The sequence below is a fragment of the Pristis pectinata genome, chromosome 10, assembly GCF_009764475.1.
Source record: "Pristis pectinata isolate sPriPec2 chromosome 10, sPriPec2.1.pri, whole genome shotgun sequence".
Classification (NCBI taxonomy): domain Eukaryota; kingdom Metazoa; phylum Chordata; class Chondrichthyes; order Rhinopristiformes; family Pristidae; genus Pristis; species Pristis pectinata.
The window spans coordinates 7,188,135-7,206,477 of record NC_067414.1 but is presented as its reverse complement, the minus strand read 5'-3'; the positions used below and the strand labels follow the sequence as shown (position 1 = coordinate 7,206,477).

Below are 18,343 nucleotides of genomic sequence, written 5' to 3'. Positions count from 1 at the left end.
TGAGGAGTTTTCAACCTGAAATGGTTTCTCTTTCCACAGATGCCGCCTGACCTGGTGACTCCTTTCAGCCTTTTCTGCTGTTTGTTAGTTCAACCTTCTGGATATACTTCAGTATAAGTGCAAGGTGTTGCACTTTGGGAAGACAAATGAGGGTAGGACTTTCACAGTGAATGACCTGGATGAGTATGTTGATGGATGAGTTAGTAAGTTTGCAGATGATACCAAGACTGGTGGAGTTGTGAATAGTGTAGGAGACTGGTGATGGATACAGTGTGATATAGATCAGCTGCAGATGTGGGCAGAGAAATGGCAGATGGAGTTTAACCCGGATAAATGTGAGGTGTTGCACCTTGGTAGGACTAATGTCAAGAGGCAGTACACTCTTAAGGACAAGACCCTTAACAGTGTTGAAGAGCAGAGAGACCTTGGGGTGCAAGTCCATGGCTCATTGAAAGTGGCTACACAGGTAGACAGGGTGGTTAAGAAGGCTTATGGAATGCTTGCTTTCATTAATCGAGATATTGAGTACTGGAGTCAAGAAGTTATGATGCGTCTCTATAGAACTCTGGTTAGGCTGAATTTAGAGTATTGCGTGCAATTCTGGTCACCTCACTACAGGAAGGATGTCGAGACTTTAGAGAGGGTGCTGCCTGGATTAGAGGGCATGTGCTATCAGGAGAGGCTGGACAAACTTGGGCTCTTTTCTCTGGAGCAGCAGAGGCTGAGGGGTGATCGGTTGGAAGTGTATAAAATGATGAGGGGCATAGATAGGGTGGAAAAACAATATCTTTTCCCCATTATTGAGCAATCCAATACCAGAGGGCATGCATTTAAGGTGAGAGGGGGTAGGTTCAGAACAGACGTGAGGGGCACGTTTTTTACTGAGAGAGTGGTGGATGCCTGGAATGCGTTGCCTGATAGGGTGGTGGAGGCAAATTCATTGGGGGCTTTTAAGAGGGGCTTGGATGGGCACATGAATGAGAGGAAAATGGAGGGATATGGTCATTCTGTAGGTAGGAGGGATTAGCTATGTCAGCACAACATTGTGGGCCGAAGGGCCAGTTCTGTGTTGTACTGCTCTATGTTCTATGTTCTATGAATGGTGGGGCCCTGGGGAGTGTTGTAGAACAGAGGGCCCTAGGAGTAGTACATGATTCCCTGAAAGTAGTGTTGCAGGTAAACAGGGTGGTGAAGAAAGCTTTTGGCACACTGGCCTTCATTGGTCAGGGCACTGAGTATAGAAGTTGGGATGTTATGTTGCACTTGTACAAGACATTGGTGAGGCTGCATTTGGAATATTACGCTTGGTTTTAGTCACCCATCTATAGGAAAGATCCCGTTAAGCTGGAAAGAGTGCAGAGGAGATTTACAAGGATATTGCCGGGACTCGAAGAACTGAGTTATGGAGAGAGGTTGAGCAGGTTGGGACTTTATTCACTGGAGCCTAGGAGAATGAGGGTGTATAAAACAATGAGGGTGTTATCTTATAAAGGTGTATAAAATTATGTGGGCCATAGATAGGGTGAATGTGCACTGTCTTTTTCCCAGGGTTGGGGAAATCAAGAACTAGAGGGCACAGGTTTAAGGTGAGAGGGGAGAGATTTATTAGGAAACTTAAGGGCAACTTTTTCACCCAGAGAGTAGGGTAAGGTGTCTTCATTAGTCACAAGTACATCAAAACACACAGTGAAATGTATCTTTTTCTTAGAGTGTTCTGGGGGCAGCCCGCAAGTGTCACCACGTTTCCAGCGCCAACAAAGCGTGCCCACAACTTCCTAACCCGTACGTTTTTGGAAGAGGAAGTGGTTGAGGTAGGTACATTAAGAACGTTTAAAAGGCAGTTGGACAGGTACATGAATAGGAAAGGTTTAGAGGGATATGGGCCAAATTGCAGGCAAATGGGACTAGCTTAGATGGGAATCTTGGTCAGCATGGACCAGTTGGGTTGAAGGGCTGTATGACTCTATGACTCTATTTCAGAGGGATATACTAACGCGTGGTGTCAGAAGAGGTGGTTAGTGAAAGTATGAAGCTTAGACTCTGTGCCTGAAGGTAAAAATAACACATAGACATGCCACACTATAAGAAGGACATGATTGTGCTGGAGAGAGCGCAGAGGAAACTCACCAGGGTGTTGCCTGGATTTAGTTATGGGGAGAGATCGGATACTCTGTGCCTGTTTTTCCCTGGAAAAAAAAACTGAGGCATGACCTGATAGAAAAACATAAGATCATGAGGCATAGATAGAAAGTCAAAATCTCTTCCACCACTCCTCCTGGCAGCCTATTCGAGGCAGCCACCACTCTCTGTGTTAAAAAAAGTGCCCCTCATATCTCCTTTAAACTTTCCCCCTCTCACCTTAAATGCGTGTCTTCGAGTATTTGACATTTCTACCCTATCTATCCATCTCATAATCTTATAAACTTCTATCAGGTCTCCCCTCAGCCTCTGCTGCTCCAGAGAAAACAACCCAACTTTGTCCAGCCTCTCCTGATAGCTTGTACCCTCGAATCCAGGCAGCACCCTGGTAAACCTCTTGAGCACCCTTTCCAAAGCCTCCACATCCTTCCTGTAATGGGGCAACCACAATTGCACACAATAATGTCACACTAATCCTACACTAACGGATTTTATTCTCCAAATATTCCCATGAACTCCCACTAGTTTCCACCAGTCACCCACACACTGGAGGCAATTTGCAGCGGCCAATTCACCTTCCAACCCACAGATATTTTGGGATGTGGGAGGAAACCGGAGCATCTGGAGGAAACTCATGGGTTTTCAGGGAGAACGTGCAAACTCCACACAGACAGCACCAGAGGTCAGGATTGAACCCGGGTTACTGAAGCAGCTCTACCAGCTGCACCATCCCTCTAACCTGTGACCTCTCCCACCAAGAAGGACAAGGGCTTTAAGCGCAGGGGAACACCACTGCCTGCATATTCCCCTCCAAGTCGCAAAGCATTCTTGATAGAAATATATCGCTGTTCTTCACTGTCACTTGGTCCATATCTTGGAAGCTTCCTGGGTCTATATCCTGGAGCTATTGGGAGCAGGAATCCAGCGATTCAAGAAGACGGCTCACCATCACCTTCTGGAGGACAATTAACAGCATCCAATAAACACTGCCCTTCCCAGTGATGGCATAGCCTGGGAAATTAAATGTGAAGACATTCCATACAGCAATAGCTTTGCCTTTTTGGACCAGAGCAAGACGCAAAGGAGGTGGAGGAGCTCAGCGGGGCAGGCGGCATCTATGGAGGGAAATGGACAGTCGGTATTTGGGGTCCTGAAACGTCGACTGTCCAGTTCCCTCCACAGATGCTGCCTGACCCACTGAGTCCCTCCAGCTCCTTTTGTGCGTCATTCCAGACTTCCAGCATCTTGTGTCTTAAACCAGCAGTGTCTCCATTCCCTTGTGGTTGATAAGCTTATTAGTGGTGCCATTCATCACTGTCACAGAGCATAAAGTTCATTCCTCAGCACACATGGGCGTTCAAGCAATGCACAAGATAAGATTTCTTTACTAGTCACAGGTACATCGAAACACACAGTGAAATGCATCGTTTGCGTAGAGTGTTCTGGGGGCAGCCTGCAAGTGTCGCCACGCTTCCAGCGCCAACATAGCATGCCCGCAACTTCCTAAACCGTACATCTTTGGAATGTGGGAGGAAACCGGAGCACCCGGAGGAAACCCACGCAGACACTGGGAGAACGTAAAAACTCCTTACAAACAGCGGTGGGAATTGAACCTGGGTCGCTGGTGCTGTAATAGCGCTACGCTACCGTGCCTGCCCAGAAAACATGACTGCTGCAATAAGGAAGGTCTTTCTTAAGGGAGCGAATACAATTGTGTAATGATATCTCTGTGGTCAGAAAACACCCAGATATTCATTAAGTAGAGCTTTTACCAGTGATGAATCTCCCATACCAAGGTGAGGTGGATTCATAGCAACCCTGCCACCAATGTGTCATACAGCTGGTGTCTTTTTCCCAGGGAGAATGCACTAATCATATAACAGCTGTCATTTCAATGCTGCACTTCTCAATGCATGTGCCGATCTTCCAAATATCCACTGTGGTGACTTGGAAGGAATAAGAAAGCTCATGGTAACCATGCAATTAATAGAAAGAGATAACTTCGCTTAACATTCAGCTTCGAATGGATGGCTTGCCTATGGTTGACTCTCTGGTAATGGGTAAATGTCCTGAAATACCTTGGGTTGCAGCTCAAGAAATATAGGTGTGAAGCTGCAGCTGCTTCATTCTTTGAGCCTGCATTTTATAGCCGCTCAACCAAGCATCTTCCTCCCCTCTAATCTTCAAATTGGTCTGAAAACCTCGCTAACGAATCCCCACAGTTGTAACCTGAAGGACCATAACAGCAACCAATAGGATCAAAGTCCAAGTGCACCTCTGTGTTTATTCAAATAAAGGACTAGTATCACCTTTTCCAACAAACAACTGGCTTCAATATCTGGACGTGAACAATTCACATGTCTATTTTATCTGTGTATAGAAGTCACCAGACCAAAGCTCACCTGAATTGTGTGACATTAATCACAGTAATTTATCACAATATTTGGCTTTTCGCTGAACACTCGAACAAACTTCCACAAGATGTACTGTTCAAAGTATCCTGACTGGTTGCATCGTGGTCTGGGACGGCAATTCAAATGCACAGGAATGTAAGAAGCTGCAGAGAGTAGTGGACTCAGCCCAATACATCACGGGCACATCCCTCCCCACCATCAGTAGTATCTACAGGAGGCGCTGCCTCAAGAAGACAATGTCCATCACCAAAGCTCCCCACCATCCGGGCCATGCCACCTTTTCGCAGCTACCATCGGGCAGGAGGTACAGAAGCCTGAAGTCCCACACCACCAGGTTCAAGAACAGCTACTTCCCTTCAACCACTCGGTTCTTGAACCAACTGGCGCAACCCTAATCACTACAGATCAGCAATACTATGACCACTTTAATCACTTTGCACTACAACCGACTATTAAACAAGAAGTGAATATCACCACTGACCACCAAGATTCAGCAAACCCTGAGAGTGACACCAAAATGTCTTTCTAATTGTGTCTTTCTTGTATGTGCCTGTGATGCTGCTGCAAGTAAATTTTTCATTGCACCTGTGCACACATGGACTTGTGGATTGCGTAACGCTATTACAGCACCAGCGACCTGGGTTCAATTCCGGCCACTGTCTGTGAGGAGTTTGTATGTTCTCCCCATGTCTGCATGGCTTTCCTCCGGGTGCTCCAGTTTCCTCCCACATTCCAAAGATGTACAGGTTAGGAAGTTGTGGGCGTGCTATGTTGGTGTCGGAAGCGTGGCGACACTTGCGGGCTGCCCCCAAAACACTCTACGCAAAAGATGCATTTCACTGTGTGTTTCGATGTACATGTGACTAATAAAGATATCTTATCTTATCTAAACTCGACCCTGACATTACAAAAAAGCTGGTGTTGATCTATGCTCTCCATTGCAATGCTCTACTGCTCTTGAATCCTTGCCCACACACTGACCAAAGCTTGTGGCTGCCATCAAACGAACTAAGGCCAAATAAATTTCATTCTTAGCGGTTAACCATGTCCCAATAGACACTGGAGACACAAGAGACCGCCGATGCTGGAATCTGGAGCAACAAACTATCTGCTGGAGGAGGCGAGCAGCATCTGTTGGGGGGGAAAGGAATCATCAATGTTTCGGCTCGAAACTCTGCATCGGGACAGCTGTAATCGAAGTCCTAAATTCAGGGTTTTGACCCGAAGCGTTGACGATTCCTCATCCCTCACTGATGCTGCTCGGCCTGTTGAGTTCCTCCAGTAGCTTGTTCGTTGATCCAATAGACATTTGCTGTCTGTGACATATGTCAGTGTCACCTAGCTGCCTGCCTTGAAATATTTTCCTCGTCAAACTATAATCCTCAAGGACACCTTTCTTGATATGTTGGTATTGGGGGAATTTTTTTAGTAATATCAATTGCAAAATAGTTGCTAAAAAAACGTGTTTACCCATTGAATATGCTTTGGTGATTTAAATCATAACAAGGTTCCTGAATCACTTCAGTACAATTGGAATGTCCAGTTCGAGCCACAGGTGGACAGGACAGCAGAGAGCCAATGATATTCACCATTCACTATTCACTGCAAACTACAGTTGTGGCTGAGCTTCGGGATTTGAGGCAGGCACAATGTTTGGATCGTGTTGGTGGTGAAGGGGGGGTTGGGAGGGGATAGTGGAGATGGGGGAGCCAGCAATGTTTGGATGGCTGTGTGGTGGGAGAGGAACCAGGGGAAATGAAGGATTATGTCATTTCTAGGTCATGGTCCTTCAATCTGTTTAAGTGGTTTTTAATCCCCAGACCTGCTCTCAAAGTTCCCTCTATTTATATTTGGAATCAATAAGTGATCAAAGTTTTATAACTGCAAACCTTTCACAGGATGGCATCAGAAATATTTAAATCATTAGCCAATGCTTTTACAAAGGGAATGCGTGATTGAAATAAAAGTCCACTGCCAAGACATTAGCTCTCCTTTTTCAGATATTGATGGACCTATTGTGTTCTTTTTTAATGAATGTGAACAAACTTTGTCCTAAAAAAAATAGATTCCACCTGATTTTCTCCTTTGAAAGAATTCTCAAGGCTGCATCTGCAATCGTCAGACTGCACCAGGTAACACATCAGGCTGAGTTAAAGTTCCAATTACAAAAAAATTAAAGAATTTAATTGGGATACTAAAGCAAAGGAAGTCCCTGGGTTTACTTTCTGAGGATGAGATTGTGAGTAGGGAGGAGAATGGGAAAAGGGGATACAGACAGGTTGAGAGAGTGGACAATAACAGGGCATGCTTGCCTGTATCAGCCGAGGCACTGAGTATAAGAGTTGGGACGTCATGTTACAAAATGCTGCCGCACTTGGGGTACTGTGCGCAGTTCTGGTCACCACACTACAGGAAGGGTGTGATTAAGCTAGAGAGGGTGCAGAAAAGATCCACAAGGATGTTGCCTGGATTTGGAGGGCTTGCGTTATCAGGAGAGATTGGAGAAGCTGGGACTGTTTTCCCTGGAGCAAAGGAGGCTGAAGGGGTGATATGATAGGGGTATATAAAATAATGAGAGGCATTGATAGGGCAGATATCCAGTGTCCGTTTCAAAGGTTTAAGGTGAGAGAGAGAAGGTTTAAAGGATCTGATGGGTGCATTTTTCACATAAAGAGTAGCTGGTGTCTGGAATGAGCTGCCAGAGGAGGTGATGGAGGCAGGAACAGTAACCACATTTAAGAGGCATCTGGACAGGTACTCGAATGATCCGGGCACAGAAGGATATGGATTTAATGCAGGCAGGTGGGATTAGTATGGAGAGGTATGATGGTTGGCATAGACACAATGGGCTGAAGGGTCTGTTTCTATGCTGTGCAGCTCTGTGACTCTACGAGAGGCTCACAATTTAATCCGACAACCTCACCTTTACGAGCTTTGTGAGGCTTTACTACCAACACACAGGCTGAACCTGAATTTACATGGGAGCCCTCCTGGATACTTCGAAGTAAACTAGTCACGTGACTGCACCAGATTTCTCTGACTCATTGGTGGAGGGGAAGGAGAGAAAATTTTAAAATGGAGCTTTGTTGGCAGGGAACAAAAAGTCACGTGGATGGTGATTTGAACTCCAGAGGGCAGCACCAACCAGGAGTACGTGGCCTCAAATATCAATAATTACCATTGTAAAAAACTCAGCAGAGTTGACATCTATTCCAGTCATACAACACCTGGCAATGTACCACGTAACACCACACCCAGAGCGAGTTATGGGTGCTGGCTAATAATTCCATAAATGACGCTGCAGCATTGAAAGTCTATCATAAAAATTGCAGTTAGTGAGATGGGATGTTTTTGAGTAACCAGTTACAGATCGCACACTGTGTATGAAAGGTTACATATTTCTGTTGTTAGGAATATCATTCATCCAAAACTTTCTTTCAAAATTAAACACCAAGATGAAGGAAAAGCCTGTTTTAATCATCATTAGGACTTTTAATGTAACTTCTAATTATCACAAATATTGAACATTTAATGATATTGGATCAACTGGCTGTAAAAAGAACATTGATGGGCAATAGGTTTCAGACAATACCAGCCAGTGACAAGGGATCAGTCTTGGGTTTCTACAGAGTGAGCAGGAACCGGTCAGTATTACCTTGAGACAAGGCACCTGAAATTCAACAAGTGGTCCAATTGATAAAATCAGCCCAACACATGTACAGTCACACACCTCACAGAGCCAACTGCAGACATGTGCGTGTGTCAAACAAGAAACAAAGATTATAGAAAGGATAACTTAGATCTACCTCCCACTGCAATCATTTGAGAACAAGAGCCTTTACCGAATGGGAAGGCACTTGACGACTTTAGGATAGGACTAGCAGCCATCTTTTTTAAATTAAGATCTCAGAGTTAAAACATAGAACAGTACACACAATGTCTGTGTTGACCATGATGCCAAATTAAACTCATCCCACCTGCCTGCACATGATCCATATCCCTCCATCCTCTGCCTGTTCATGTGCCTGATAAAATGCCTCTTAATTGTCCCCATTGTATCTGCTTCCACCACCACCCCTGCCAGTGCGTACCAGGCACCCACCAGTCTCTGTGTAAAAAAATACTCTCACATCTCCTTTAAACTTTCCCCCTCTCACCTAAAGTTATGCCCTCCAGTATTTGACATTTAAATGTGGATAATCTCACTGTTTCAGGCAAAGCAGATTCAAGTCCAAAAGCCCCCAACAGCTAACAGGGGCAAGGAAGAGAGGTGAACACAATAAATAATCTTTACTAAGAATAAATATTGTCTGAGAGACAAGTAATTCCATGTTATATCAATTCATTTTTAACTTAGAAAAACTTACTTCATCATTGATTTTATATGGAGTCGATCCTTTTCCTCCGGCTATGCTGATTCCCAGACTTCCCATCTGACTGCACACAGTAATACTGACCTTTAACAAAAGTACAAATCAGAAACAGTGCTGTTTTAGGCAAGGTATTTTGCGAGACGTTTCTCCATAGCTATTCACTGGTTGCATCGTGGCCTGGTGTGGAAACGCTAATGCACAGGAACACAAGAGGCTACAGAGAGTGGCGGACTCAGCCAGTTCCATCACGGGTACAGCTCTCCCCACCATCGAGGAACATCTACAAGAGGTGATGCCTCAGGAAGGCGACATCCATCATCGGGGACCCTCACCATCCGAGCCGTGCCCTCTTCTCCATGCTGCCATCAGGCAGGAGGTACAGGAGCCTGAAGACCCACACCTCAAGGTTCAACAACAGCTTCTTCCCCACTGCCGTCAGGTTCTTGAACCCACCTGAAAAACCCTGACACTACCTCGGACTATATTTTTCCTTTATCTTTCTCTCAATCTTGCACTGGTGTCGTTGTGCAAGTTATGTCCGATTTATGTCAATTTAAGTTTATGTTAACTTATCTTTGTCCTCGTCATGTAGTGTACTGGTGATGCAAAAAGCTAACTTTCAAAGCTTTTATACCTTGTGTATGTTTGCCTAGGAACTTGACCTTGACCTTGACCCTGACCTTGGCAGAAACCATGCCCGCTGCTTTACCAGAGACCACTGACTTCCTTGACTGGATGGTGGTGGGTTGGGGAGGGGGAGGAATCAAGAACCTACACTTTAACTCCAGTTGTTGAAAAGTCAGGGGGGGGGGTGTTTGGCGAGGATGGGAGAAGTAGCTTTGGAAGATCACCCTGAACATCACTGGCTGCAAATCTGGACTGAAGCAAGAAGTGGAGAGAAAGAAAAAACAAAGAGCATCAATCCATTAATCAGATGGCAAAACTTTACATAGTGTCTCCCACATCTAATTAGAGCCAACACATGAACTACAGTCAGAGAGTCTTAGAGAGAAAAAGCACAGGCCCCACATCCCACGGTGTCCGCGCCAGATATCATACACCCGTCTACACTAACCTTACCCTAACCCATTTCATCCTCTCCACATTCCCACCAACTTTCCTCAGATTCTGCCACTAACTCTCATCACTACCTCAGTATAGCAACACTATGACCACTTTGCAAGGTCGTAGTGCAAAGTATCTTATCTTATCTTACAACGGACCTCTTTTTGTTCTGTAGCAGTTAGCATGACGTTATTACAGTGGCAGCAACCCAGGTTCAATTCCCGCCGCTGTCTGTAAGGATTTTGTATGTTCTCCCTGTGTCTTTGCAGGTTTCCTCCGGGTGCTCCGGTTTCCTCCCACATACGGGTTAGGAAGTTGTGGACATGCTATGTTGGCGCTGGAAGTGTGGCGGCACTTGCGGGCTGCCCCCTAGAACACTCTATGCAAAAGATGCATTTCACTGTGTGTTTCGATGTACATGTGACTAATGAAGATATCTTAATTGTGCTATTTCTTGTAAAAAAAAGTGCATAATTGATGTTTAATTCATGTTTTTCTTGTGAATGCTGCTCATCTGATGCTCTGTGCCTGTGATGCTGCTGCAAGTAAGTTTTTCATTGCACCTGTGCACACATGGACTTGTGCAGATGACAATAAACTCGACTTTGAATTTGACTCATTTACCCACCAGGGGCAATTTACAGTATCCAATTAACCCTTCAATCCTTTGGAATGTGGGAGGACACTGGAGCATCCAAAGGAGAGTCACTCAGCCACAAAGTCCACACACAGACAGCGCTGGAGGTCAGGATTGAACCCGCGTCGCAGGAGCTGTGAAATAGCAACTCTACTAGCTGTGCCACCCGTACATGTAAAATTATGTCCTGGGTGAATTCTCCGGGGACCTATATTAGCAGTGGCTCAATAACTTCAACAACAATACGGCCTTGCACTTTATTGTCCACGTACACTGCACTTTCTTTGTAACTGTAACACTTTATTCTGCATTCTGTTATTGCTTTTCCCTTGTACTACCTCAATGCACTGATGTGATGAAATGACCTGCATGGATGGCATGCAGAACAAAGTTTTTCACTGTACCTTGGTACGTGTCAATAATAAACCAACTTACCAATGTTGTGCAGTCAAGTTCCAGTACAGTGACTTGAGCACAAGGTTGTGAGCACTGCAGAGGGTTGTGGACACAGCTCAGCACATCACAGAAACCAGCCTCCCCTCCATGGACTCTGTCTACACCTCTATCTGCCTTGGTGAAGCAGCCAGCATAATCACGGACCCCATCCACCCCGGACATCGGGTGGAAGATACAAAAGCCTGAAAGCACGTAGCACCATGCTCAAGGACAGCTTCTATCCCACTGTTATAAGACTATTGAAAAGTTCCATAGTATGATCAGACGGACTCTTGACCTCACAATCTACCTTGTTATGACCTTGCACCTTATTGCCTGCCCACACTGCACTGTCTCTGTAGCTGTAACACTTTATTCCGCATTCTGTCATTGCTATTCCCTTGTACTACCTTGACGTACCGATGTGATGAAACGATCTGTATGGACGGCATGCAAAACAAAGTATTTCACTGTACTTCGGTACATGTGTCAATAATAAACCAATTTACCAATTTAGAGTGACCCAAAAAAATACCATGGAGCAATTTATGCATCATTATCTGGCACATCACTGCTTGTGAGTCCTTGCTGTCTTTATAAATATCCACTGCATTTCCCAGAGTGGTTCCTCTTCAAATGGCTGCAGAGTATCTTGAAAGATCCCAAAAGAGACATTTTATGATTGATTGCCCTCTTTTGGAATTTTAAACTTTAAATAATTGACACATTTCTTGCACCCACATTTTATCCTGTTAGTAAGTTCATTCAGTGGGAGTTAGTTAACTTATCGTGAGGGGGTTGTTTTGCTGGGAAATGATGCTGCAACATTACTTACCTTCCAATTTATAAACCTTGGTTCAAGTGCCCCTTTCCCGAAAATCTCTCCCACTCCCATTCCAATTGTGACACCTTTTGGACTCTCTTACAGAGGAGGATTTGAGTCGCTCGTTCATTTACACATTCTTTCAACGCTTCCTTCACATCCATTTTTTTCTGCCCCTTTCCACACCGGATAAAGTCGTTGCCAAGGATGTTAGTTGGTACGCAGGTTGGGTTCCATCCCACTGCTGAGTTTCTCAATGATCACAGCCTTGAATGGATGGTCAGCATTTATCACCCTGATCTGCGTGACTCACAAGATCACAAGATCACAAGACAAGGGAGCAGAAGCAGGCCATTCAGCCCATCGAGTCTGCTCCAAGGAAAAGGGAAAAAGAAATGGGGTGGGGAAAAAAAACTATTCTAATCCCATTTTCCAGCCTTATCCCCATATCCCTTGATACCCTGACTATTTAGATATCTGTCTATCTCCTCCTTGAACACCCCCACTGATCTGGCCTCCACTGCTGTGTTGGCAAGGAGTTCCACAATTTCACCACCCTCTGGGTAAAGAAATTTCTCCTCATCTCTGTCTTGAAACTGTACCCTCTAATTCTAAGATTGTGCCCTCTGGTCCTGGACTCGCCCACCAAGGGAAACAGCCTAGCCACATCTACTCTGTCCTTTCCTGTCAACATTTTAAATGTCGCTACGAGGTCCCCTCTCATCCTTCTGTACTCCAGTGAGTACAGTCCAAGAGCCGACAAACGCTCATCATACGTAAGCCCTTTCATTCCCAGAATCATTCTCGTAAATCTCCTCTGAACCCTCTCCAACGTCAGCACATCCTTCCTAAGATGTGGGGCCCAAAACTGCGCACAGTATTCCAAATGAGGCCTCACTAGTGCCCCGTAGAGCCTCATCAACACTTCCTTACTTTTATACACTATACCTCTCGAGATGAATGCCAACATAGCATTCGCTTTCTTAACCACCGATCCAACCTGGCGGCTAACTTTTAAGGTATCTTGTACGAGTACCCCCAAGTCCCTTTGTACTACCGTACTTTCAATCTTCTCTCCTTCTAGATAATAATCTACCCGCTTATTTCTGCTTCCAAAGTGTACAACTGCACATTTCTCAACATTGAATCTCATCTGCCATTTCCTTGCCCATTCTCCTAAACTGTCTAGGTCCCTCTGCATCCTTTCTATTTCCTCTATGCTCCCTACTCCTCCACTTATCTTGGTGTCATCCGCAAACTTAGCCACACAACCATTTATTCCATCATCCAGATCATTGATGTACAAGGTAAAAAGGAGCGGCCCCAACACCGACCCCTGCGGCACACCACTAGTAACCGGTAACCAACCAGAACGAGATCCTTTTATTTCCACCCTTTGCTTCCTGCCAACCAGCCAATGCTCCACCCATTCTGCTATCCTACCCGTAATTCCATGACCTCTCATCTTATTAATCAGTCGCTTGTGAGGCACCTTGTCGAAGGCCTTTTGAAAGTCTAAATACACAACGTCTACCGCTTCTCCCTTATCCACCCTACCTGTGATTTCCTCAAAAAACTCCAATAGGTTGGTCAGACAGGACCTCCCCTTCACAAAACCATGTTGACTAGGTCCAATCTTGCCTTGCGCCTCTAGGTATTCGGTAACCTCCTCCTTGAGGATAGATTCCAATAATTTTCCCACCACTGACGTCAGACTAATAGGTCTGTAATTGCCTTTGTGCTGCCTCCCACCTTTCTTATACAACAGAACTACATTCGCTACCCTCCAGTCCTCTGGAACCATGCCAGAATCTATCGATTCCTGAAAAATAATCGCCAATGCCTCCGCTATCTCCACAGCCACCTCCTTCAGAACCCGGGGATGCACCTCATCCGGTCCGAGAGACTTATCAGTCTTAAGCCCCTTTAGTTTTCCTAGCACCTTCTCCCTATTAATCTCAACTGAACTCAGTTCCAATTCGTGAGACTCCTGACTAACGGGCACATTGCTTATGTCCTCCACGGTGAAGACCGATGCAAAATATTCATTCAATTCCCTTGCCATCTCACTATCGTCCGTTATAATACCTCCTGCACTGTTATCAATTGGTCCTATGTCAACCCGTGTCTCTCTTTTATTCCTTATGTATTTAAAAAAACTCTTAGAATCCTTCCGAATGTTGTCCGCCAGCTTCCTTTCATAACTCATCTTTGCTTTCCTAATGACCTTCTTAGTTTCTCTCTGCAGATTTTTAAAAACTTTCCAATCTTCTGTTTTCCCACTAATTTTTGCTACTTTGTACGCCGCCCCTTTTGCTTTTATTTTATCCTTCACCTCCCTCGTTATCCACATCTGTGCCTTTTTTCCATTCAAAACCTTCTTTTTTCTTGGAATATATCTGTCCTGCATTGTCCTTATTTCCTGTAGAAATTCCTTCCATTTCTCCTCCGCCGTCCCTCCAGCTAACTTACTCCTCCAATCAATTTGGGCCAACTCTTCTCTCATACCTTTGTAATTTCCCTTATTCCACTGAAATATCGATACACCAGTTATCAGCTTCTCCTTCTCAAACTTGAAACTAAACTCAATCATATTGTGATCACTTGTTCCCAGTGGTTCCTTTACCTTTAGTTCCCTAATCACCTCGGGTTCACTACATAGCACCCAATCCAAAACAGCCGATCCCCTGGTGGGCTCCTCAATAAGTTGCTCCAGAAAAACATCCCTTAGACATTCCACAAACTCACTCTCCTGAGTACTACTGCTTTGCTGGATTTCCCAGTCCACCTTCATGTTAAAATCCCCCATAATTATCTTCACATTGTCACTCTGGCATGCTTTTTCTATCTCAATCTGCAACTTATGGTCCACTTCCTGACTGCTGTTCGGGGGCCTATATATGACTGCTACTATTGTCCTTTTACCCTTGCTATTTCTTAGCTCCACCCATAAGGATTCCACCTCCTCTGACCCAATGTCCTTCCTTTCTATTGATTTTATATCACTACTAACCATCATGGCCACACCTCCCCCTCTGCCTACCCGCCTATCCTTCCTATACACTGTGTACCCCTTGACATTCAGTTCCCAATCACATCCATCATGAAGCCACGACTCAGTGATTGCAACGATGTCATATTTATTAACCTGTAGTTGTGCCACTAGGTCATCTGCTTTATTCCTGATGCTACGTGCATTTAAATATAGTACGTTTAGACTGGTATCTGCTATTGATTTTATTGTACTTCTATTGTTCAGCAGATTATCCTGACTTTCTACCTGTCCATCCTTCTTACTATCTTCGCTACCTACTATCTTAGACATGTTCGTGTAGACCTCATCCCCTATCCTAACATTCGGTATCCTAACATCCTCATCCCCGATCCTAACATTCTGTATCCTAACAACCTGATTTGTTGTACTTCTATTATTCAGTAAATTATCCTGACTTATCACCTGCCTGTCCTTCTTGCCATCCTCAATGGATTTGTTTCTATACACTTCCTCCCTCACCTTAGCATCTTGTAACCTAGCATCCTGGTTACCATCCCCCTGCCAGATCAGTTTAAACCCTCCCCTACAACTAAATTAAACATTCCCGCCAGGATATTGGACCCTTTGGAGTTTAGCTGCAACCCACCCTTAGCAAATAGGTCTTGCCTCCCCCAAAAAAGGTCCCAGGTATCCAAGAATCTGAAGCCCTGCCCCTTGCATCAGTCACTCAGCCACGCATTTAACTGCCAGAGCTTTCTATTCTTCCTGTCATTGACACGCGACATGGGTAGTAGTCCTGAGATTACTACCCTTGAGGTCCTACTTCTCAACCTTCTCCCTAATGCCTTGTATTCCTCCTTCAGGACCTCTTCTCTTTTTCTACCTACATCATTGGTACCTACATGTACCAAGACTTCTGGCTGCTCACACTCCCCTCTCAGAATATTCTCAACACGGTCTGTGATATCCCGTACCCTGGCACCAGGGAGGCAACACACCATCCGAGTCTCATTGTCGGTATCGCAGAATCTGCTATCCGTACCCCTTACTATCGAATCCCCAATAACCACTGCATGTCGCTTCCTCTGCTGGACCACAGTACCAGACACGGTGCCAAGGTCCTGGCTGCTGAGGTCTTCCTCTATGAAGTCATCCTCTCCAACCGAATCTAAAATGAGATATCGGTTTTTGAGGGGGACCGCCACTGAGGTGCTGTCTACATATTCTTTATAACTCCTGTCTATCTCCTGCTCGCTCTCCCTAACCAACCGAAGGTCATCCAGCTGCTGCTCCAGACTCTCAATCCGTTCCTTGAGGAGCCGCATCTCGGTGCACTTTGCGCAGATGTAGTTATCAGGGAGTCTGGTCGTCTCCCAGGGGCCCCACATCTGACACTCCAAACACAACACTAATCCCAGATGCATACTGCTGAATATCACTGAGCTCAACAACTAAACTAATAACTTACCCCCTCTCTATAATCTCGCCTCTTTCCCGCTCTTGCCGAAGCCCGTTGAGCCAAAGCCTAACCCACTCTGCTCCCTCACACTCAGCTGCCCGCTCTGACACTGCCCGCTGGATATGCTCGTCTGCATTTTAAATCGCCCGCGCGCTTCCGGGTGACGTCACGCGCCTGCGCAGTCACTCGCCGCTGTCCTGAACGCTAGAAAGAGAAAAAAAAAACCTCGCTCGTTATTTTCCGGCACTCTCCACTCTCTCGTCACACATAATAAGAACATAGAACAGTACAGCACAGGAACAGGCCCTTTGGCCCACAATGTTGTGCCGAACTAATTAAACTAGTAATCAATGCCCAACTAAACATCCCTTCTGCCCACACAATGTCCACATCCCTCCATTTCCCTCAAATTCATGTGCCTAACTAAGAGCTTCTTGGACACCTCTATCGTATCTGCCTCCACCACCACCTCTGGCAGCACATTCCAGGCACCCACCACTCTCTGTGTAAAAATCTTGCCCTGCACATCTCCTTTGAGTAGGAATAGGAGTAGGCTTTGTTTCCTGCTGTTCTCTTAAACTTACTGGGCCCTGTTTACTGTGTTCCTTTTAAACTTATCAGGATTGTTGAATTGGTTTATTATTCTCACATGTACCGAGGTACAGTGAAGAAATTGTCTTGCATACCGATCGTACAGATCAATTCATTACAACAATGCATTGAGGTAGTATAAGGTAAAACAATAACAGACTGCAGAATAAAGTGTTACAGTTACAGAGAAAGTGCAGTGCAGACAGACAATAAGGTGCAAGGTCATAACGAGGCAGATTGTGAGGTCAAGAGTCTACCTGAGCGTACTAGGGAACCCTTCAATAGTCTTATAACAGCAGGACAAAAGCTGATCTGTTTCCAATGGTCCCTTTAAACTCTAGGGTCCCACTTCCAACGCTTCTTTTAAACTCACCTGAGCCCCTGTTCCCTGCGCTCTATTTAAGTTTACTAGGTCTCTGTTTCCTGCATTCCCTTTCAGTTTACGAGGATCCCATATCCTAAGCTCCCCTTAAATTCACTAGGGCCTGATTCATTGGAAAATTTACTGCACTACTGCGTAACGTCTTTTAAAATATGAATTGAAAGTGTGTTGGATTATTACAAAATAATATCAAGTAGTTTGGAAAATCTGCCAGCCTGACACCTAAATCCTGAGCATGTCAGATTATCGGAGTTTCACTGTAATCTGAATTTATTTTCACTGCTGCCAATAATTATAAGGTTACATGTGATAGAGCCATAGAGTCATACAGCACAGAAACAGGCCTTCGGTACAAATTGTCTGTGCCACCCAAGATGCCCATCCAAGCGAGTCCCATTTGCCTGTGTTTGGCCCATATCCCTCTGAACCTTACCTATCCATGTACCTGTCCAAGTACCCTTAACATGGTGTTATTGTACCTGCCTCAACCACTTCTTCTGGCAGCTCGTTCCACTTGCGCATTGCCCTCTGCGTGAAGAAATTTCCCCTCAGGTCCCTGTTAAATCTCTCCCCTCTCACCTGAAATCTATGCCCTCTAGTTTTTGATTCTCTTTTCCTGTGAAGAAGACTGTGTGCATTCACCCTATCTATGATTTTATAACCTCTGTGAGGTCACCCCTCAGTCTTCTACACTCCCAGGAATAAAGTCCCAGCCTGCCCAACCTCTCCCTATAACTCCAGGCCCTCGAGTCCTGGCAACATCCTCATAAATCTCTTCTGCACTCCTTCCAGCATAAAGAGGTCTTTCCTATAACAGGGTGACCAAAACTGTACACAGTACTCCAGCTGTGGCCTCGCCAACATCTTGTACAACTGCAATGTAACATCCCAACTCCTACACTCACTGCCCTGACTACTGAAGGCCAGTGTGCCAAACACCATCTTCACCACCCTGTCTAACTCTGATGCCACTTTCAGCGGATTATGTACTTGTGCTCCACCCATCAAGCCAATTAAGTATCCACTTAGC

At 45.2% G+C, this 18,343-nt stretch overlaps 1 protein-coding gene across 1 annotated transcript in view; it reads right to left on the bottom strand.

Moving 5' to 3' along the window:
- The window catches only part of LOC127575150 (uncharacterized), a 172,045-nt gene that overhangs the window by 142,249 nt on the left and 11,453 nt on the right, over nucleotides 1–18,343 (bottom strand). Inside the window, exon 3 of the mRNA XM_052024841.1 lies at nucleotides 8,921–9,010. Coding sequence (XP_051880801.1) covers nucleotides 8,921–9,010 — 90 coding nt within the window. The remainder of the gene's footprint in view (nucleotides 1–8,920; nucleotides 9,011–18,343) is intronic.